Here is a 23276-nt window from a genome sequence, read left to right as displayed (position 1 = left end):
TAATAATATTAACAAATTATTTGTACATGCCTCATGGCTGATTGTGATTCTCAGTCCCTGCGGTGGGAGAAAAAACTGAAAACCACTCAGAAAAGGGACTCTGAGGGCCAGCGAGGACCTCACCCCCATCTAATCCCCCACCTGCAGGGGCAAGCCTACTAAAGGGCTCCTCTGCTTCCTTCCTCTTCTGCTTTCTTGGCTGGAATCAGGACAAAGCAAATCAGAATCTGGCATCAATGAGCTATTCTTTTAATAACCCTGATACTTCTTGGAGTGCCCCCATTTATTTGGGCATTTTGACAACTCTATTTTAAAGAAAGGCATTTATTTGTTCCGTTTTTGATCAGAATAAGTTCAAGTGCCTGAAAGTAGAGACCATGGTACGTCTCTATATTCAACTACCAGATCCCCCTTCCTCTCCCAATCCCCTCCCCAGCACAGTACGGGGATCTTACTTTGTAAAAACCTTTGGAGTTTTTATCTGTCTTTATTTCTTTGATCACTTCAGGAAGGATACTGTGGGGTTGGCTTCTCTTATTACAGGGCTTATTAGTATGCTGGCTTTGTGCCAACCTGGTCACCCCATCCATAACATAGATCTGGAGAGCCCCAAAATTCTAATTCTCCCTTCCCACTGTGTGTGTGTGTGAGTCCCTTGCCCTTTGAAAGCCCTGACCTCAGCTTTCCTCTCTTCAGAAATGCCAAAGAAAAGAGACGAAGTTGGCGAAGGTGACGTGTTTCTTCCCTAGTGGGCTGAGCCAGGCTCCCAATCCTCAAAGAACTGTTCCATTTCAAGATCTTTCTCATCTAAGAGAAAGATGTAGCCACCAGAGCTCTGTACTTGGATTCAGAAGATCTGGTTGCGAATTTGGACACTGCCACTAATCAGCCCTGTGACTTTAGGCAAGTCACTTTAGCTTTCTGAACTTATTACCTACCCACAGGGTGGCTGGCTTGAAATGAGTGTGCCTATACGTTGTTCCACTACACTCTTAAAAAAAAGAAGAGAAAGAAGAAGGAAAAGGAGCAGGAAAGGGGGAGGAGGAGGAGGAGAAGGAGAAGAAAGAAGGAGGAGGAGGAGACAACAGGAAGTCTTTACTGACCCGTTTCCAGCGGAGATTGGGGAAGGCCTCCCAGGACTGGCCCCAGGCACCCTCCTGGGATCCCGCATAGCCTCCCTGAAGCTGTTAGTTGCCCCTGCACCCAACCCACCCCGGCATAAGGTGGGCTTGACCAGGCGCATCTCTTAGGGGAGGTGTGTGAGTTGTTGGAAAGCTCCAAATAATTCCGGAGGGTCAGTCACTCCCATTTACTCCAACTTGCTTTTCAGACGAAACAGGCAAGTCAGCCTGTACTCGGTGGGGATTCTTGCCCCATTTGACCCCCACTCAGCCTCCTCCTTCCGGAAGGGTAGCAGTAGAAGACGCGCGGCTCCCGCGCGCCCCGGTCGTCCCCAGCCTGCGTCCTGCCCTGTGCGCCCTGCTATTCCCTGCATGCGGGGCGTCCAGGAGCTCCCTCTCAGGACAGCGCGCTGTGGCGGCCGGCGGGGTTGGTAGCAGCGCCCGCCGCGGGGCGGCCCCTGCGACTCGCCTGCCTGCCCGCCCACGTGCATGAAGAGGAACGAAGCGCTAGCAGTCGCCGCGCCCGCGCTTGCCGCGGGTGGGTGCCTCACCTCGGAGGCTGGCGGGGGCCGTAACCCGAGCCCCACTGCCACGACTTACATTTGCATAACTCGGTCTTCCCGCGCTCTCTTTTTCGGACTCAGGGCTGGAGATGCGAGTCGGGATCCCCTCCGAGGCATCATCTTGCCGGTGGTCAGCGCGGGGGCCGCGAGACCCGCCGGACCGCAGGCGGAGCGGGCTGACGCACGTGGTAAGAACGCGGTTTTATTTCCATCCTTTCTCTTTTTTTTAGAAACGGGACTTTGCACGTTTTTGCCGAGGGTGGGGTACCTAGAAGGGGGCTAACCTTGCTGCGATTTCCTTCCGTTTCCCTTTTATTTTTATCTCCAATTGGAAAAGAGCGCGCAGCGCGAGCGAGAAACTTTCCCAAAATTTCTATGGGCGTTTGAAGTCAGGAATATGGCCGGCCTCCGAAGAACAGATATCACGGCGGGCAGGGGGAGAAATGGCGCTCGGGTGGAGGAGCGGAGGGCGCTCCAGACAGCCCCCGGCCGCCTCGGGACCCTGACCTCCGCGCGAGGGGCCAGGAAGGAGCAGGCTCGCTGCGGCCGGGGCAGGTGAGCGGCCGGAGAGCCGCCTGCAGCGCCGCGCTTCTTCCACGGCGTGGCGCCGTGGCTCTCGCCCGCCGGGACCCCAAGAAGCTGGTGCAGTCCCCGACCGGGGGCGGGAAAGGGCCGGCCCCGGCCCTAGAGGCTGCCCCCGCACTCCACGCCAGGCCTTGGCTGCATTGGCGCGGGAAGGGGCCAAGCAGGCAGCGGCGCGCCAGGCTTCAGCACTTGGGACAAGCCTTCCGCGGGGCCCGGGCCACGCCTGGAGCCCTCGCGGTGCGGGCCAGGGCGCGCCGGCAGGTAGGAGCGGTGCGTTCAGCAAGCCAGAAACCTGCCGTTATCTGGACCTCTGAAAAGTTTAAAAAAATTGTTTTGGGAACTAAACAGAAAGGTTTACATCGGGATCAGTGTTTTAACTCGCAAAGGGAAACGCGTGTGGGGTGATGGTAGCTCCAAACTGGCATTAGCCACGTTATTTGCGGTCATTCAGGACCTTTCTGAGCTCACCAAGGTGGCTCTTGACGAAGGAAAGGAAGAATATTTCTTCTAGTATTTGTGTTATGGAGTAGGGCTCGGGTGCGGACAGGGTACACCACCTGAATGTATGCTCTCTGGGGTAAGGGACTGCCGTGGCGGTCGCTTGGTACAGGCAGTAAGGTGAGGATGGGTGTCTTTGAAGAGCACTCTGTCCAGCAAGCCCCGGCTCCCGCTCTGCTGGCAGGGCACTGTTGGTGAGGCGGGCGCAAGGGCTCGCAGTCAACAGAGAGGTGTGTGTAGCGTAAGGTGTGCAAGTGGGTGTGTGAAGTAGGCAGCGGGGGCGGGAGTGTGTGTAGCGGAAGTGGAGCGCGCGCGCGCGCGCGTGTGTGTGTGGCGGGGCAGAGTGAGTGTCCAAGACTCCATCTGGACGCCCCCACACAGTCGACCGCCCAGACACGCCGGGAAGGGCGCCCACTTCGCTCGGCAGCTGAAGTGGGGCGGGGAGCGCGCGGGCAGAGGAAGGGGGGGTGTCTCCGGCTGAGGATTTCTCTTGAAGCTCTCGCAGTTATTCTGCTTCTTCTAGGGTCTGCCCCTTAGCCCCTGGGTGCCCAGAATACTTAAACAAACAAACAACCCCAAACCTGTTCCGTTTTCGCTCCTGTATAAATAGAACAGACTTTCCAAAAAAGCAATACCGCATTCACTCTTATCATCAGCTACTTCTTTCCACCAAGTAATTCAGAAAAAAGCAGTCAGCTTCCGTGAATGCATGCAGCTTTTTTTTTCTCTTTGCTGCCTTCTTTTGGTTGCGGTTTTGAGCTGCCAAGAAAGTGAGTAGGGGTTTGACTGTAGTGTCTCGGCTCCGCTCGGTTTCTTTCCGAAGTTTAATTTTCCGGAATGGCTCCCAAACAAGGGCTGGGGAGGCGGAGCCGCCGGCACCGGATCTTCGCCTTTTTTGGAAAGTCCGGGAGAACCGGAATTCCTCCCCGCCCCGGGAGGCCGCGTAGCAGCCGCAACCGGCTCCCTCTACGTAGTGGCCTGAGCCGGACCCGCGGTTGTCCCCCTTCCCGCCGCACCCTGCGCCCTGGACCCAAGCTGTGGCTCGGGCCGCGCGCCCCAGATCCTCGCGGATCCATGCAGGTTGCGAGCAGGGATCGCGAGCCCGGCGGAGCCCGCGCAGCCGAGCCCGTATGCAAATCGGCCATGTGACGGCAAAAGCCGCCTGGCCCAGCCCTGTTCCTTACTCCTTATATGGGCAGCGACGTCACGGGCATTGAGGACCTGTCCATAAATACTTAGAGCAACACTTTCCGTCTAACCGAGAGAGCAGCAATTGATTAATAGCTCGGCAAGGGGACACACTGACTGTTATAATAACACTACACCAGCAACTCCTGGCTTCCCAGCCGGAACACAGGAGAGAGTCAGTGGCAAATAGCCATTTTTCTTCTTTCTTAAAAATATAGCAACTTGTTTGCTAGTTTTATTTCTGTTGGATTTTTTTATTTCTTTTTTTTTTTTTTTGGTGGTTTTTAAGTGTGGAGGGCAAAAGGAGATACCAACCTAGGCTCAGTCCAATCCCTCTCCAAAACGGCTTCTCTGACACTCCAGGTAGCGAGGGAGTTGGGTCTCCAGGTTGTGCGAGGAGCAAATGATGACCGCCAAGGCCGTAGACAAAATCCCAGTAACTCTCAGTGGTTTTGTGCACCAGCTGTCTGACAACATCTACCCGGTGGAGGACTTCGCCGCCACGTCGGTGACCATCTTTCCCAATGCCGAACTGGGAGGCCCCTTTGACCAGATGAATGGAGTGGCCGGAGGTAAGCTGCGCGCTCCCTTAGCTGGCAGGGACCAACGCCGCTCCGAGGTTGTGGGTGGGGTGCGGTGTGTGTGCAAGACTTGGAGGAGAGGGCTGGGGCGCGAGGTGGATGGTGTTGACTGGCTTTGAAGACTGGAATCGGGTGCAGGAGGAGCCCGCGGGAGCTGGGACCCGGACACTCGAGCTGGGCGCGCGGGCAGATGCACCAGGTCGCTAGCGAGCCGGCGTGCGTGCGCCGCGCGTGCCCAGCCTCTGACGAGAGCGGGAATGAAAGTAGAAGAGGTGTACCAACAGGCTTCGGGGCTTGTGCGAACCCTTCAGCCGGCGGTACCCCGGGCTCCCCCCTCCTGGGGTAAGGGCAAAGTGACAGGAAAGTTCGGGGCTCTGTCGGAGAGCTGCGCGTCTGGAGAGCCGAGCGGCAGCAAAGCTCCAAAGGAAAGCGCCCCCAGCCCCTTCCCGGGCAGAGTAGACCCGGAGAAAGTCTCGAACGCGCAACCAGTGCTGCCTGAAGGAGCGCCCCCACCTGTGCGCCCTCCGCGAAGTTGAGGGGGTTATCGATGCGCGGAGTAGGAGGAGAAGGAGGAGGAGGAGGGCGGGCCGCTGCGGGAAGCGGCTCGTTGGATGCGGAGGGAGGCCCGCGGGGGCATCAGTGCCGCTGGTTTTCTTGGCGATGAGGTGGAAAGGGATTTCCCGCGGCCCCAGCGCCTTCCTCGAAGCCCTGCCACTGGCCTTGGGCTGGGATGAGGACGCGCGGGTATGGGGCAAAGCTGAGAAGGTTGGGAGGGAAAGGAAACCTACTATAAACTCACACCTCCGCGCAGCGCTGGATTCCCTCAAGCAGCCATCAGCAGAAGCGCAGCGAAAGAGGGAGGGAGGGAAGGCACCGGAGATGGGGGAACAGCCGGTATCTCAGACCCCTTCCTCGGGCTTCCCTCTAGGGCCTGGCACCTTTGTGGCACTGGCTGGGATAGGTCGCCCCAGCCGTGGGACCCCCAGACAAAGGAGAGGGAGAAAAGTTTCGGGTAGATTCGGGAATTTTTAATGTTGTTGCTATTATTGGGTGTTTTTATTGGGGACTAGAGTCACAGATGGCTGTGTGTGGGGGTTTGGAGTAGCTCATCCTGCTTTCCTGGAGATAGTTTGAATCCCAGACTGTGCTGGCTGCCACAGTAAGATCTTGGGCTAGCCTCTTCTTACTGTCTCTGGGCAGTGATTTCTCCACCAATTGGACTCTGCCCTAGCCTTAAAGTGCTAGCATCGTGGGCCTTGGGAATGGACCCACGTGAGAAATGGTGAGAAGGGATTCTTGGCTGCATTCACATTGCTCCACATCCATTCTTCCTTCTCCCTCCTCAGATGGCATGATCAACATTGACATGACTGGAGAGAAGAGGTCCTTGGATCTCCCATATCCCAGCAGCTTTGCTCCTGTCTCTGCACCCCGAAACCAGACCTTCACTTACATGGGCAAGTTCTCCATTGACCCTCAATACGCTGGTGCCAGCTGCTACCCAGAAGGCATCATCAATATTGTGAGTGCAGGCATCCTGCAAGGGGTCACTTCCCCAGCTTCAACCACAGCCTCATCCAGCGTCACCTCTGCCTCCCCCAACCCACTGGCCACAGGACCGCTGGGTGTGTGCACCATGTCCCAGACCCAGCCTGACCTGGACCACCTCTACTCTCCACCGCCGCCACCTCCTCCTTATTCTGGCTGTGCAGGAGACCTCTACCAGGACCCCTCAGCCTTCCTGTCGGCAGCCACCACCTCCACCTCCTCCTCTCTGGCCTACCCACCACCTCCTTCCTACCCGTCCCCCAAGCCAGCAACGGACCCAGGTCTCTTCCCCATGATACCAGACTATCCTGGATTTTTTCCATCACAGTGCCAGAGAGACCTACATGGTACAGCTGGTCCCGACCGCAAGCCCTTCCCCTGCCCCCTAGACTCCCTGCGAGTCCCCCCTCCACTCACTCCACTCTCCACTATCCGCAACTTTACCCTGGGGGGCCCCAGTGCTGGGGCCACAGGGCCAGGGGCCAGTGGAGGCAGCGAGGGACCCCGGCTGCCTGGCAGCAGCTCAGTAGCAGCAGCTGCTGCTGCCTATAACCCCCACCACCTGCCGCTGCGGCCCATCCTGAGGCCTCGCAAGTACCCCAACAGGCCTAGCAAGACACCTGTGCATGAGAGGCCCTATCCGTGCCCAGCAGAAGGCTGTGACCGGCGCTTTTCTCGCTCTGACGAGCTGACACGGCACATCCGAATCCACACGGGGCACAAGCCCTTCCAGTGTCGGATTTGCATGCGCAACTTCAGCCGTAGTGACCACCTCACTACCCACATCCGCACCCACACTGGTGAGAAGCCCTTTGCCTGTGACTACTGCGGCCGCAAGTTTGCCCGGAGTGATGAGAGGAAGCGCCACACCAAGATCCACCTGAGACAGAAGGAGCGCAAAAGCAGTGCCCCCTCCTCATCTGTGCCAGCAGCCTCTACGGCCTCATGCACGGGGGGCACGCAGGCTGGGGTGCCCTTGTGCAGCAGCAACAGCAGCACTATTGGTGGAGGGTCCCTGGCCCCTTGCTCTTCTAGGACCCGGACACCTTGAGATGAGACTCAGGCTGACACACCAGCTCCTTGAGGAGGCCCTATGTCCACTGGAGCTGCACAACAAACACTACCACCCTTTCCTGCCCCTCTCTCCATTGGGCATAGGGTCTTGGTGGAGCCCAGCACTGCCCCCTTTACACTTAGAAGCAGGTCCTTCCTAAGTTAGCCCACCTTAGGTTCTCTGGTGAGTTGACTGTCACCCCAGGGTAATGGGGTGGTTCTGTAGGGGGTTGGGTGGGGGTCCCTGGCCTAGAGGGCTGCGTCCTGACCCTGCTTTAAAGGGTTGTTTGACTAGGTTTTGCTCCCCACCCCGTTACTTTGACCAATTACACGTTTTTGACTTTGAATGTCAGAGTTGATCTGAGACTTTTTCTACAGTAGGTTGGGAGACGCTGATCCCTTCAGGTGGGGACAGCAAAGACAGAGGTGAAACTGATGTGCACTTTATGGCTTGGGGCTCATTTGGGGGACACTGTATAGTGAATGAAGCATGGTCTTTATGCTGCATTCTGTGGCCCTAGAACAGTGAATCAAAGCTTATCTAGTCGTCTCAACCCTTTAAGCAATATGTATTATAAACTCAGAGAACAGAAGTGCAATGTGATGGGAGGGACGTAACAATATCTGCTCCTTTATGAGTTGAGAAACGTAAAGACTATTTTTGCAGTGTATATCCACTCAGATTTTGTGTATTTTTGATGTGCACTGTTCTCCAAGTTCTGAACCTTTGGGAAAAAAAAAAAGTAAAGCATTTATGATCTCTTGACATGAGTCAGAGGTTAACTTATTTAAAAGGGGATGTACATATTCTCTGAAACTAGGATGCATGCAATTGTGATGGAAGTGTCCTTGGTGCCTTGTGTGATGTAGACAATGTTACAGGGTCTGCATGTAAATGGGTTGCCTTACTATGGAAAAAAAAAATCACTCCCTTGGTTTAGTATAGCTGTATATTTCTGCCTATTAATATTTGGAATTTTTTTTAGAAAGTATATTTTTGTATGCTCTGTTTTGTGACTTAAGTGTTACCTTTGTAGTCAAATTGCAGATAAGAATGTAAATAATGTTACTGGAGCTGACTTGTTTGGTTATTAGCTCTTAATAGTTGTGGAAATACAAATGATTTATTCTAACACAACACCACTAACTGAAGTTCAGATAATTGATGGTTTATGACTGTAGTGTAAATAAACTTTCCAACAATACTTTTGCAGCAGAAATCATTTCTGAAAGGTTTACTGGGTGGGAATTCAAGTCATCCAGTGGTTTTTAGTGCTTTGACCAAGCCAGGATCTCCAAGTTTTCTTTGCTAAGTCTCGCAGCACCAACCCTCTCACCCCAAAGAAATCTCCATTGATAGTCAAACTGTAGTGTTCCGGGGATTTCCCCCAGGCATTAGTGTAAAAATGGGGAGGCGTTGTTTTGACTCATTGTTCCGTCCTCTGTAACAGCCTATAGCTTCTCTCCGTTCCTGAGTGGGCTCCGGAAAATAAACACTTACAAACAAGTGCCCACTCGGAGACTACACATTTGCGGCTCCTTTTAGAACCCTGACCAGGGCCAGGAACTTAGTGGAGATGTGGCTTTGTGGAAAGTGTGGTGGCTTGGTCAAGCTGGAAATGACTTTCAGGTTCCAAGATTAGTCTCATGACCACAGAAAACTTTTTGAAAAGCGCTATCACCTCTTCAAATCAAAAATGCATTCAGACACTGCTGATGACAGCATTAATGGGTTGCCAAAGGAATTACCCCAGGACTCATTTCTCTCCTGCCTTCTCTCCCCAATTGCCCCTATTCAGAAAGATCATTAATCTGCCATAGATGTCTAGAGAACATCAAAATACCCAGCTCATTAAGACAGTGTACACTAGCCTTAAAATCTCACAGAAAGACGATTTGAAATAGGCAGATAGTTCTCTACGGTATTGGATAATGGTTTCAAGAGTAAATACATTTTATGAGAGCCTTTGGTAGTGATTTAAAAATATAAATTCAAAAAGTAGTTACCTACCTATCATACAGAGCAAATGATTGTGTCTCTGTGAAGTTTTCTTTCCTCTAAAATGGGGCCTAAATGTTTAAGTTCACCCAATGCTTTTGGATCCTTACAAGTGTAACATGTTGGAGCCTGCACTATTTACACCATGTGAAAACCCTGTCGTGTTTGTCCTGGCGGATAATTAATGGCCTGTATTTTAGCAGACAGCGACAGCTACTCCTGGAAACTACTTTTTGCCCTTAACCAGCAAATTAAGAGTTTGAGATCTAATTTGTGGAGATAATTAACCCTTTTATTTCTTACTGTCCAAATTTCAAAGATGCAGAATACCTCTTTCTATAACTACAAGATAAGAGTTTCTAAACTTTAGCTTCAGATTGTTCTAGTGACTGGTGTTATTCCATTGGATTCATATTTCCTAGCTTGTCAGCATACTATTCTTGCTTGGCCAATTTAATACATATAAAACAATACCACATTTTGATAATTGTTTTTAATGAATACTTTCCTCCTACCAAAATTTCATTATATTAAAATATAGTACACCTAAGTTTTGTAAGACCTACAATTGTCTTGCCAAATTTTAAATTTCAGAGCACTTTCAATCAAGACAATGTAAAAGATTTTTTACGAAGCAACCAACTAAAAAAGTTTTTAAAAGTTTTTAGAGTAAGATTAAATTTTATGAAATAGTCTAATTGGTTACATAATCACTTACATCTTGACAGTGGTATAACTCATAAGAAACCCACCTCGGTGTTTTTTCAGTCAACTTTCTGGGTTTTACTTCTTGATCTCAATATGTTAGGTATATCTCTAATCAGATTTTACTCTCTGCTTGAAACATTCAGGTACTTTTCACAGGTGTCTCATTTTTTACTTTGCTCAAGAAATAAAGCATTTGAAACCAAGTCTGCTCCTTATATTCAGTATGCTTTATTGAATAATACTGATGTTTCAGCTGCTACTGGGAATTCTTATTAAACTTCTGGAGAGTAAATTCCTTAAAGAACATAATGCATTTGAAGTGGTTTAGTACACATTAAAAACAGGTCTATTATATTAAACCTCTTAAGGTTTTCAATTATTCATAAACTAGGCTAATTTCAATATTTTAATTGCTAATGAAATTGTTTGGTATATATATTAAAAATGGCTGTAGTGAGTCCAATATAATTTTGTGTGTGTGTGTGTGTGAAAGAATGGTCAGCATCATCACAAGTGACTAATATGCCTCTAGTCCAAACAATTAAACAAATTTTATAGAAAAAGGAAAGACAAGAAAATACTTTAAGTCCAAAGAGTCTTTCTATTGTGGATGAAAGTATTTTTGTTTTTCTTGCACTAGCTTATTTTCCTTATTATTAAAAAATAAAAGATATTTTTTTTGTAGCAAAATAGTATGATTAAACAGTTTCAGATGTGTTTTTAATCAGACTGTTTCAAAACTCACTTTCAAGGAAAAAACTTTTAAGTTTATATTATTACTGCATTTTAGAATCTGCAGAAGGCAACCAGTTTTTAGTACAACATAAATCTTACAATATAGAGTGAACCTTTAACAGTAATTAAAATGCAATCATTATAACAATATTTTCCTTCTCCATTTTGCAATAATCAAATAAGATTTACCTCTAAACAATTTCAAACATGCCTTTATTTTCCATAAGTACAATGACTTTAATCCAGAAATGTAAACATCCCTGGACCTGAAGATTCAGTATCTTTATGGGGTACTAACAAATTATTTCCTTGACAGTAGATGCTGCATTGCACTGAAGTGGTCAGTGGTCAGCTTGTTTGTAACCAGAAGTTCTGAATTCAGACCAGGAGTTACATGAGTGTTACTGCCCTCAGGTTAGAGTTGAATAGCACTGGGCAGAGCCCTGAATTAAAGATATATTGCTTCTTCATTGAGCAGTAGAGCCATAGCACAAAATTCGAAATCATTTGGAACAGATGAGTGATGACAGAGTCCTGAGATGCCAAGACTGAGGCACCTGACAAGGGGACAATGCAAAGGGAGGAATGAAAGTTGTGGATTTAGGGAGAAGTTAAGGGCTATGTTAAAAGGTCAGACGACCCACTCCTGTTGACAAACACGTATTACTTTAAAAATAGAGCCACCATTTTCATTAATAAACATCAATTGGTATAAACTCAATCCATTAAAATCAGGCTTAGTAAAAATTCAATTCTCATAAAATAGTAGGTAGGTAGGTACACAATACTCTCCATTGATATAAGTGGCCTTTGATATAACCAGAGAATTAAAAAGCTTTAGAAGTATTTAGACAACTCTCACCCATGAGTGGCAATTATTGCATTTGTTATTCAACAGAAAAATTAAGTGATTAGTATCATTGTGCTCATTAGCCTTTGTAGGGGAAGACAACTTTTTCCCACAGTTGTTACTAAAACACCGTCTATATTGCCAGAATATAAGGAAACACAATAGCAGCACATGGTCGTGATTAAGTTTATGCAGAAAGGCGTAAGGTTTTCTGTACTACGTTTACCTTTGTAGTTAATATTCTTTCCTCAGTGGCTCACTAAAACAGGATTCACCATTAAGTTATTCAGAATTTATTCGTGAACCAAAAGTTTCACTATTCTCATTGAACTAGCAAGATATTATATTGCTCTTTTGGCCTGCGACAATTTCACTTATTCTTTTGAAAAGCACCTTAGTTGCGTTCATTCAACTTGCTTGTACTTGAGAACTTTAAAACTTTTCATAATGAAATGCGGAAAAACAATTCCTCCTTTATTTCTGTCCTAGTGCCAGAGTTTTCATAGGTTAGTTTAACGTACTCCAGGTTGTTATACACATCATTGACAATCTTCATAAGTTAATCAACTTTTTGGTACAATTTCAAAACAGGTAGATAGATACGTGATTGATAACCATACACATTCATGACGGTGTTAGAGGAAAACCCATTTGGTGAACACTTTTCTAAGAAAATAATCATTTGCATATCTAGAACTTATTTTCAAACTGAATGGCATGAAAGACTGCTTTAAACTGCCTCCAAGGTAAATTAAACCACACCAGAACATGAAGCTACAATAAATCAATGCAAGTTAAATGCTTGGTATTATGCCTGTCAGGTTTTATAAATAGTGGCATTTACACGTTGAATAAGCATCATTTTAGTAAAAAGAAAAAAAAAACAACCAAGAATTTGCTTTTTCATTCTATTTTAAAAATTGGGAACAAATATTCCTTCACTCTGGGCCTCTGAAACCCAGTGTGCACAGAGGCAAAGACACATACCGTTTCCCTACAGGGTCGACACTTTCCACCAATAGCAAATTCTCCCTTTATTGCAGATATTGGAACTCGACTGCCACATGGGCAAGTCAATCAAGAGGGCTTAGACAACAGCTGGGAAAATTTTAATGTGTTTATTTCTAGTTTGTTTTTATTGAAAGTTTGTGAAAAAAGGAATCTTATAAATAATAAAAGGGGAAACAATAGTGTTCCAAGGCCTGAAGCAAATGGTGTCAATGCCTCTGTAAACAAGGTCAAGCTGTTCAGCCTATTAAAAGGACAAAAATAAAACTAGTCATAGATAGCACAACTGTTATTTGGAGAGGCCGGGAGTGGGAAGTGTTCTGTCCCAAGTTTTGGTGCCCTAGTATTGTTAATTCTCAATTCTCTAGCCTTGATCACCAGTGCCTTCTCTTTCTTCCTATAGAAAACCACACTAGACGAAGCACTGGCTCTCTTCTGTTTGAGGGAGGGTTCTGAGAACAGTGCCACCAACAACACAGCTGGAACCACCAGCCCTCTGGCATATCAGAGCGGAGAGAATTTGAAACAGTCATCAACATTTTCTCTCCTTTTGCAGAAAAATGCTGGAAGTAAATAGGGACATGGAACTCAACAGCTGGCTAGGGGTGTTTTACATTCAGTTGTTTGGAAGCATGCTGATTCAGCCCCTCTGACTCTCCTGGTTAGACAATACAGAATCACCCTATCACCTCTTACAGTACCGTAAGACAAAAAGAGTCACTTGAGGAGAATATAGTTTTTGCATTAAAGGTGAATCTACGAAAACAAATCTGCTCAACCCACAGATCTGGAGACTCATGGGGAAAAGAAGCTCTGTGTGATTATTTGTCACTGAGCTATGCAGGTGTGAATTTCTCAGTAGATGCTGTCCGAATAAACCAGAAGTGGTTACTGGGCAAGGGGAGGAAAGGAAATAAATCTTGTCCTCTACATGCATAGTTATGTTTTGGGGGTGAACTCCTAACTCTGGAAAAAATGATTTAATTTTTCAAACAAATTAATCAGGCAGAACAGCTCACTTTAAACAGTAGCTCATCTCTTTAAATCTAGTTTTTACCAATGACTTGAACTAAAAACAATTCAAACCACTGGATCATGCACAGTCATTAAGTTAAAACTATAAGGAATAAAAGGGCATAAGGATGTAAGTGCAGAACAAACCCTATTTACCCAAGGCGGGGTGGGTGGGGGTGAGAAAACCTTTCAGTTTATTTTGTATAGGATGGGAAACAGAGGAACGAATATTTTCTTTATGGCTTTAGGATGGAAGCGCTTCAGATAGTCCCGATCCCCTCCTCTCAAATCAAAACTCTGGTGGCAGTGACAGAGTCAGGAAACAACCTAGCCTCCCCGCCTATCCCGCCCCCATAACCGTGCCCGGTGGCTGCAGTCCATTCGCCCGCGCTTCCCAAGGCTCTCGAAGAAACAGCTACAACCCATTCTAGTAGATCCAATGCCCAGGCCTGACTGAGGGTAGGGAGAGAGCCCTTGTGGTGGGTCGCTGGCAGCCAGGCCCAGATCTGAGTTGGGCACGTCTTTGGCCTACCACTCCCCGGCGCCTGCGGCTTCAAGGGAAGACCTTGGGACCTGGATAAGGTTCCCCCTCGCACCAGAAGTCATCGGCCTGCGGGGTCTCCAGGAGCCACACCTCTCGGGGAAGGTCACAGGTCGATCCGGAGGCCTCCTTGGCCCTGACGGGTTCCAGCACCCGGTAATAGTGGCAGTCCCGGCCGTCATCGGGGTCGTAGGGCGGGGCCAGGATGTCCAGGAAGGCGGCGGGCCCGTCCACAGCGTCGATCTGGTGCAGGTTGTCCCGGTGTGGCGTGAGGACACAGGGGCCACTGGCCTCGGTGTACTCGGCCCGCGAGCGCAGCACGCCGGGCCGCACGGCGTCCCGCTCCCGGGCCTGCAGCGGCGGCTCGAACTGCTGCTCTGGCGGTGGGGCTCGCGGCCGTTGCCCGCCTCCCGCCTCCAGCTTGTCCATGCAGCTGATGCGAACGGTGCCGTAGAGCACCTTGAGCATGCCGTGCATGCCCGGGTGGTCGTGCAGCGGAATGGATGTGCCGCTCTTGAGCAGGAACACGCCAAGGCTAAAGCCATCCGTCTCGTATATGTGCATGTAGGTAACGGGTGGCAGGTTGGGCGGCAGCGGCTGCAGCGTGGCCTTGCGCGGGACGATGTTCAGGTCCTCGGCGCGGACCTGGGTCAGCAGACTCTTCAGCTTGCTCAAGTTCTCCGGGAAGCCCTGCGGCATCGGCGCCTCAGGGTCTGGCAGCGCGCAGCGGTCGGAAGCGCCGCGGCCGCCCCCGCTGCCCCGGAAGGTGAGGCACGCCTGGCGGGCGATCCGTTGGATCAGGGAGGCCATGTTCTCTCCGAGCATGCTCGGACGTTCCTCCGCATGCCGAGGCCGGCCCCCTCCTTTCCTCCGCCCCTTACGGTCTCCCGCGGCCGCCACCGCTGCGCGCAGCCCCGGGCGAGGCGGGAGGCCCCGCAATTACCGGCCAGTCGGGCGCGCGGCACCGCTACCGCCAAACTCAGCACTCACGCGCCCACAACGGCCCGGCGCGTTTGCCACACGCCCCCTCCGAGCGCGCACGCGCACGGCCCACACTCCGCACTTACGCTCCGGGAGCAGGTACAGGCTGTATGGACCGTGGCAGGTTTTGCCTTACGCTCGACACTCCATTCATGCGGCCCGCACCTACGATGGTGTTCGGACGCTCTGGCCGCGGTGCATAGCATGCTGGGACTTGTAGTCCAATATTTTGCATGCTCTCTGAGAGATCGCTTTGTCAGCTGGAAAAGGGAAGGATAAGATTTGTTGGCCATAAAGAGACCTTTATTACGGTTCCAAGGTGTTCACTTATTTGACAAAAGGCGAATTGGGGCACAAGAGAAATAGCCAATTAACTACAACTCCCGGCATCCCCAGCAGGCTTGGGTGACGCACTTCCGGCAGCTGACCTGTGGTATGGTGGAAGATTTTGACCATCACAAGGAACAGGGCAAGAGGGTCATTAACCTTTGGCGCCGGTTTGGCGTGGTTAGCTATACAGGGTCGTTTTCCTCTGGCCTCACCCCTGGGAAGGAGACTGTTGACTTAACTTTAGCGCCTTGTGGCCTCCTAGGCAGCACTGTTTGCCATGGGGATTGTGGGAGGCGCTTTCATAATTTTTAAAGTATTTTAGGAGATGAGAGGTTCGAGGCCTTCCCTGGTGATCACAACGACTGCTTTGCACAGCCGTCCCCAGCTGTTGTTTGCATCAGGGTCTGGTGACGCGGCTCTTCTCGTTACAGAATACAATAGTTTTTTGCTGGGACTTGAGAGGCCATTTGCTGTGGTCACGGATTCTGTATAGTATATAATGAACACAAAGTATATGCACTGTGTTAAGTACATTACCTTATAGATACTAAACTATTTAATCCTCAGCAACTCCTATGAGTTAGGTACTATTATTCCCAGTTTTCAGATGCGGGAATAAGTTGCAGGAGGATTGCAATTGGCGGGTCATAAACAGCAGAGCATAAATAAGAACAGTTTTATCAAAAACAGCTTGGTGTTAAACGCACAAATGTGGAAGATATTGTTTTTCCACCCTATTGCGCTGCTTTATGTCTTTAGACAGATGCTACTCTTCTAAGGTCCTCGTTTATTCACTTGTAGAACACTGGGGTTAGGGTAACAGTCTTTGTGAACCCTGGTTACTAATCAGAAACCCATGGGAGCCTTATAAAAATAAAGATTTGGGGGTCACACCGCAGAGATTCTGATTCAGAACTGATGTGAAGCCTAGAATTTTTGTTTTTAAGCTGCTCCTCAGATGATTCTTGATTATCAGACCAGTTTGAGAACCAACGCTAGATCTATAAATAGTGAACGAGTTTTAATATTTGGTAATTTTGATTGATTATTTGTTTTTGAAAAACAGTCGTAAAGATTAATTCATTTTCAGAGGTTGCCATACCATTGTTAAGGTATTTAAATATACTGTCAAAGTTCACCATATAATGAAATCCCAGGCAATCTTTTTCTAAAGTGAAGACTATTTAAGAGAAAATCCCCTCTCTTCTTTTACAAATCTGGATTTCTATTTATTGGTTTTACTTCTAAGGTATAATTAGTGGGAAGTATAGACTCCATGGAACAGACTTTACACATACAGATGTGTTTGATTTCTGAATCTGTCACTTCTTAGTAATTGTCTGCTTATTTAACTGAAGCTCATCTATAAATGGGATAATAAGATACATGGGTAAAACACTGATGATAGCATGTAGAATATAGCAGTTGTCCTATTATAGTAGCTATTATTATAGTTTTAAAACGGCTAAAAGCTGTAAAGACCTATGAATTTAAATAATATTCAGCAAAAATTAAAATGGAACTTGACTCATTTTGAGAATCAGTTTCAAGGTAGAGATAAAAACAAGGTTTTGTTTGTTAAACTATCTATCTGGTAATACCATCCCTCGGGTCCTTGCTATTCTTTGTTTGGCCAAAGACTTCAAAGTTTCCAAAGACTGCCTGTATCAGAACCACCTGGGGGGTGTTTGTTGAAAGTACAGATTCCCAGATCATGTTGAAACCTACTGCATCTGAATCTTTTGCTCGTTAAAGTGTTTAAGAACTGCTGAGTATCCACAGGGCATGTAGTACTTTTTTTAGGCCACAGACAGGCTACATCCATAATTCCTTTTGATGCTGCCCTTCAGAGCTGCACTAATGGATGAGATCATTCCTAAGGGCTTTGCCCTTAAGAAGTACTTTACTTGGTCTTCTGCCCCACTGCCAGTGGCATAGGCTGAGTAGATTTCTATGCCCATTAACGTCTTTTTTTTTTTTATGCTCCTTGTTCTGTTGTCCTCTGTGTTACAGTAAGCAGAATGAAGACCAAAAGAAATTCAGAAAAGGGAACAGACCAAAGAAAAGTGATAGTGAACAAGTGCTAGAAATACAAGGCAGAAACAAGATTTGGGAAAGTTTGGGATAGATGAACTCTATCTATCATTCAGTGACTCTATCATTCAGTAAATAGTGAGTATCCACTAGGTACCAGGCACTGTTCTAAGCTTTGGGGATATCTAGGCAAGGAGTATCCACATTTCCAAAGAATGTGTGTGTGTGTGTGTGTGTGTGTGTGTGTGTGTGTGTGTGGTCTTTTAAATGGGGTTGTCAGGGGTGACATTTGAGCTGCTTTTTTTTTTTTAACTTTTATTTATTTTAAGTGTGTTTTTCCAAGACCATCAGCTCCAAGTCAAGTAGTTGTTTCAATCTAGTTGTGGAGGGCGCAGCTCACAATGGCCCATGTAGGGATTGAACCGGCAACCTTGTTAAGAGCATCGCTCTCTAACCAACTGAGCTAACTGGCCGCCCCGAGCTGCTACTGAATATTAAGGAGTCAGCTATGGAAAAATCTGGGGTCAGAGCCTTCCTAGTCCAGGAAACAGCCCTAAGGTTGTTAAACAGGGTATTGGATACTGTTACTTTGACCAGGTGGGAAGGAGCTTGCTATAAGCTCCTTGGTATAAGGACCAGAATGAAGGCCTGTGGGGTTGGAGTATACAGGGACCCTCAGAGTTCCTGGAGGGAGATGAAGTGGGGAAGGTAGGCAAGGGCCATATTATATAGGCCTTATAGGCCATGGGTAGGAGGTTAAAGGGAGTTGAGGGTCATTGTAGGCAGTTGGATTTTATAAGTGCAGTGAGAAGCTTTGGAGAGCTTCTCCATAGGCAGGAGAATGTCTTGATATGTTTGTTATACATTTTTCAGAAATGGTGGTGGGGGTGTGTAACAGCAGAGAAACCCTGATTGGAGGCAGTAATCCAGAGGAAAGAAAAAAGGACTAGTATAAAAATTAGGAATCTGTTTTATAGGTGGAGCTGACAGGGCTTGCTGATGAGCTATTTTTTGGCTATCAACATTTTCATTTTCATAAGTTGACAGGTATGTGGAGATAGGTAAGACTGATAAAGCTTAAATCTCAACCTCACATCTAACTATTAAATTTAGGAATGGGGGAAACACAGAAGTTTGAGTAAAACTGAGATTTATTTTATTAGTGGCTTAATTGACCATGAACCAAGAATAACTGGAAGCGCCGCCAGCATATATATATATATATATATATATATATATATATACACACACACACATACACATATACATATATATACATATTGTATATTTGTGTGTGTGTGTGTGTGTGTGTGTGTGTGTATATGTATATATATTGTGTTTCCCCGAAAATAACCAGCCGGACAATTGACCCCGCCGGACAATCCGCTCTAATGCATCTTTTGGAGGAAAAATTAACGTAAGACCCAGTCTTATATTGTAGTAAAATAAGACCGGGTCTTACATTAATTTTTCCCCCAAAAGACGCATTAGAGCGGATTGTCCAGCTGGGTCCTATTTTCGGGGAAACACGGTATATATGTATGTATATATATATATATATATATATATATATAGAGAGAGAGAGAGAGAGAGAGAGAGAGGGTGCCAGAAAAAATACATTTAAAAATACATTTAGTACTTTCTTAAAATACACATTTTAAGAAGGAAAAAAACTGTATTAAAATTGTAATACTGAATATATATCAATAAGAAAAGATAAATACAAGTCACGTGTATACATTTCTTTGGCACTCCGGTATATATGAGGTGTGATAAAAAAAATACGATGAATGTTTAAATTAAAAAAAAATTATTACAGTAAAAGACACATTGTCATTAATCCCCCTCAAAATACTCCCTGTCACTTTGAACACACTTATCCCATCGTTCTTGCCACTTTCTGAAGCAGTTCTGGAAGTCCTCTTTTGTGAGTGTCTTTAGTTGTGCTGTTGTGGGTGCCTCTGTGTTCTGAATCGATTGAAAACATTTACCTTTTATGGTCATTTTGACTTGGGGGAATAGCCAGAAGTCTCATGGTGCCAGATCCAGTGAATAAGGTGGATGAAGACACACTGTAATATTTTTATTGGGCAGAAATTGCCATATACCAGAAGTGATGTGTGACACGGAGTATTGTCATGATGGAGGATAATTTACGGCACACTTTAAAACACACCTTCTCTCAATTGTAGCTCGTACCCCACTGACTGCACCAAACAAGTTGAAACTTGTCACACACTATTCCTAAGGTTCGGCACGCTACTTCCTGTATTGAAGATCCCTACCTTTCCGTTGGATGGCACTCGGTAGCAGCATTCACTGTATGTTTTGATCACATCTCATATATATTGAACTCCAGTTGCTCATTTATATGATTTCTTTATTCTTTGGGAAATAGGCTTTCACCTTTTTCCCCCTGGCACTCCTCTTTATGAGGACTTATTATATTTTTCTTAATTCACAAGCTAGATTACCATCTGACTCTTTCTCAAATCTTTCTTCAGAATTCCTTTTGTCCATCTCTTTTGATCACACTGGGACCCAATACGAAAGTATTGATGTTCTCTAATGCTCAGGATTACTAACTTGTAGTGTTGTTTTGTTTGTTTTTTAAGTAGGCAGGAATTTTTCTTTTTTCCTAATAGCTCTTGCCACCTTACTCCTTCCTGTATCTGCCTTTCATGTTAGTATAGAACATGGTAAATAAATTGATAAAAAAAAGTTTTTCCTACTTTTAGACTAACTTTGAAATATTTTGGGATTATATTGTGGATTTCCTTTCAGTTTTAAAAGAAGTTAGCATGTATTTCTATACATCCATTATCGTGAATGAATGTCAAGTTATAAGAGTAAAATAAATAGTTGCATAGGCAAAAGAGCTGGTTCCAGGCATGGCTTTGTCACTAACTAGCTGTGTGTTATTGAGCAAATCACTTGACTTCACTAGAAACCAGTTTCTTCATGGTTCAGGGAGACGATCTCTAAGATTCCTTCCAGCATCTCATAGCCAGTATGGATAATGGAGACAATTATAAGGAGAATTCAGACAAAACAAAACATGGATTTTCTCCTACCTCAAATTATTCACCATGACTCTTAGCTCTGTCTCCACTAAGATCTTATAAAGTAACTCTGCTCCACTCTACTCTGATTTAACTTTTATGGTTATCTGAAATCAAATTACTTTGGTGTACGGGCTATTCAGTTAAATATGCTAAGCGCAGGAATTTTTAGTGTTCAAGTTAGATTTTCGATGTACCCACTGCACCAAGAAATTGCAGAGGTTGTGTTGTGTGATATAAGCTGCAGACATTGTTTTTTTAACTGTGTCTTTTTTTTAAACTATGTACCCATACGTGTAGGGTTGGGATAGAGAAGGACTTCAGTTGCTTTCTTCTTTCTCTTTCTTGCCAGTGTCTTATTTCAGGCAAGGGAGGAAGAAATTAAAAATTAGGAACATGCAGGGGAGGTTGAGGGGGAAAAAATGGTGTAGCTTTCATAAGCCAGCAGTGAAGAGAAGCTTTTGCTATGCTGGGTCTAAAGCACTGCCAAAGGCCAGGTATTACCATTTTGAGAGGTGATTTGATTCTAACACTTTCCTACTAATTTGGTGGTAGAGGTTTCCCTGTTCTCCTTTAAGTCGTGCAATTATTATGAGACCCAAAATAGTTCTGAACTGTAAATTAAATCCAAACACCCTTTACCTCTCTTAATTAACTTCCCCCCGGCCCCAATTTCATGCTTCTTCTTTTTCTTTTCTTTAAGAAGACATCAGCGCTCTCCACCTCCTCCGCTTCTCCATCTGTCCTTGTCCTCTTGGTGGGAAGATTTTTATTTTATATTTATTTTAATTAATGGATTTGAATTACAAGTGGTGAAACAGTTGATGTTCATCTTTAAGAGGCAGTGAAAGGAAAAATCATCTTTTTTAACTTGGCAGAAAAGAACTGTATGCTCATTGCTGGTGTCTGCCTGAAAAATGACTGCCAAAGGGGCAGAGGAAGTTTCCAGAATCTGTGTCCTTGCGGGGAACAGATACCATATTCCAGGGTCACAGGAAGTAAAGATGGGAAAAACTCTTCAGAATGAAATTGTGTTTTCTTAGTATATGCCTTTCTCAAGGGATGCTTAGTAAATATTGCTTGATGGTTTATGGTCTACCAATTTAGGATCAAATTCCTCAGGAACAAAATAGCAGGTTGCAATTTAATTGCTTGAACACTCTGATTAATAAAAATACACTATAAGTTTATCATATTTTCCTTTTTAGCTGTACAAGGTAATGATGCCTTTTTTTTTTTTAATCTGCTCCCTTGTATATCTTAGAATACATCATGGGGCATTTGACTGACTTGAAATAGATAGGGGCAGTACTATGCCTGTTTCCTTGGAAGGAGTGAAATGCTACTAATCAAAGCCTTCTTTGGGGAAAAAAAATAAAAAAACCTTGTCCAACTAGATGCTCTGTTACAGCACTTTAGAGGGAACATGATAAATGACAATACAATTTGAAAGTGGAACAGCAGGAATTAGGGAAGAAAGAACAATCGACTGAGAGGATTCCAGTTTTACTCCTGGTTCAAGGAACCTGCTGTATGACTTTGAGTAAGTCATTTCAATTCCTAGAACCTCAGTTCCCTTACTTATAAAGAGTTTAGTCTAGATAGTGTACTAATTTCCTTTCAGCTTTTTGAAAAAAAATTATGAATTTAAAAAATTGTAGTTATATGACATTAAGTAATATAATTTGATACTGTGAACTACTGCAAAACATCACAAAAGACACTTTTTAAATGTATTTTTAAAAACAAGATGTGAAGAGAACACTCCGTAACGTGAATACAATGGTATTTGATTTCTCTTTTGCGTTTGTGTTGTTTCTACATAAAGCAGATTATATTGACATTTCCTGAATATAAATCATTGAACAAAATGAGCAAGAGCTCTTGTTTAAAATAATGTTTACCATTATTATTAAGTTTCCACATTACTTTTTAAGGAAAAGCTTTTTTTTTTTCATTCTAAGCATAAATTATCATGTAACAAGAGTGCCATGTATTGCTGTAAGGAAAAGCAAAACATGCCTTGAGTTAACTACACATTTCAATAGGACCTGCTGAGGTAATTGACAACCAACATTGGAGCTCCGAGAAATTCCTCTAAAGCAGCAGAACTTTAGTTTAATTAGATAATTAGCCATGGTCAGCCTATAATGAATGCACAAACAATTAGCAATGAATTTGGGCTGCTAAAACCTATTTTTTCTCTTTTGTATTCCTTTGCTTTCATTAACAACTCTAACTACTGAACAATTTATATCTTCACACTAATAATCAACTTTATTATCATCAAACTCTTTGCAAGCGATAAAGCAATGAGACCTGACATTAGTTACACAACATTAAGTGATTATGTTAAGTAATGCCATTAATTGCCTAGCCATCCCACTGCTATATTATATCAGACAAATAGGGCTTTAAAAAGCAGTGCACACTGCTTGATTTTGATGATTGCTTTATTTGTCAAACCCAAGCAACATGCAAGAGATGTACCTCAATTTGGAGTTCTTTCTCAGTGGCTTTTAGCAGACTTGAATAAAAGGAAACAGTTCCATAAATGTACCAAAAGCAAGACCCTCAAAAGAGAGGCTTTTTTTTTTGCATGTGTAGCTTGAAGATTCTTATGTTTGGAAGGGCTTGAGATAAATTTTAGTAAGTGAAAGCCCTCACTTGGGCACTTTTCCTGTTTGGGGACAGTTTCCAGTTCATGGATATTTGCAAGAACCATTATGTTTCCTCACATCCCTCCACTGTGAGTCTTTCCCATCCATCTGCCATTTCTTGTGGGGGAAATGGCAGAAGAGAAAAGAAAGAAGAGGATAGTTGTAAAGGGAGGAGGGAGAGCTTTCAGATGTGAAAGAGAAGAAGTTACCAAAGACG

General features: G+C 45.6%; 2 protein-coding genes across 4 annotated transcripts; one reads left to right on the top strand and one right to left on the bottom strand.

Annotated features, from left to right (window-relative positions):
• The first annotated feature begins 1651 nt into the window (after positions 1-1651).
• On the top strand, positions 1652-8342 carry EGR2 (early growth response 2). Of its 3 annotated transcripts, none has more exons than XM_074339492.2 (3): positions 1652-1872; positions 4419-4527; positions 5883-8342. In XM_074339492.2, the coding sequence occupies exons 1-3, from the start codon at positions 1774-1776 to the stop codon at positions 7133-7135; spliced, it is 1461 nt and encodes a 486-aa protein (XP_074195593.1). In that variant the 5' UTR covers positions 1652-1773; the 3' UTR covers positions 7136-8342. The 3 variants fall into 3 exon arrangements, with proteins under 3 accessions (XP_074195593.1, XP_019587474.1, XP_074195594.1); XM_019731915.3 differs by lacking the exon at positions 1652-1872 and adding an exon at positions 2408-2530; XM_074339493.2 differs by lacking the exon at positions 1652-1872 and adding an exon at positions 3707-4318.
• Positions 8343-10775: 2433 nt separating this feature from the next.
• On the bottom strand, positions 10776-15178 carry ADO (2-aminoethanethiol dioxygenase). Its single transcript, XM_019731851.3, has one exon. The coding sequence runs from the start codon at positions 14815-14817 to the stop codon at positions 14005-14007; it is 813 nt and encodes a 270-aa protein (XP_019587410.2). The 5' UTR covers positions 14818-15178; the 3' UTR covers positions 10776-14004.
• Between the last annotated feature and the right edge of the window lie 8098 nt (positions 15179-23276).

This window comes from Rhinolophus sinicus, chromosome 15 (assembly GCF_057876585.1).
Source record: "Rhinolophus sinicus isolate RSI-liver-muscle chromosome 15, RSI-T2T, whole genome shotgun sequence".
Taxonomy (NCBI): Eukaryota; Metazoa; Chordata; class Mammalia; order Chiroptera; family Rhinolophidae; genus Rhinolophus; species Rhinolophus sinicus.
This window is presented reverse-complemented; position numbering and strand designations above follow the sequence as displayed.

What these genes read in the sequence shown, in the direction of transcription:
- ADO (XM_019731851.3), bottom strand. Translation starts at nt 14,817, where the DNA reads ATGCTCGGAGAGAACATGGCCTCCCTGATCCAACGGATCGCCCGCCAG.
- EGR2 (XM_074339492.2), top strand. Translation starts at nt 1,774, where the DNA reads ATGCGAGTCGGGATCCCCTCCGAGGCATCATCTTGCCGGTGGTCAGCG. An exon ending in GGAGCGGGCTGACGCACGTG is followed by an intron (nt 1,873 to 4,418) that starts GTAAGAACGCGG and finishes TTTGTGCACCAG; the next exon opens with CTGTCTGACAACATCTACCC. An exon ending in GATGAATGGAGTGGCCGGAG is followed by an intron (nt 4,528 to 5,882) that starts GTAAGCTGCGCG and finishes CTCCCTCCTCAG; the next exon opens with ATGGCATGATCAACATTGAC.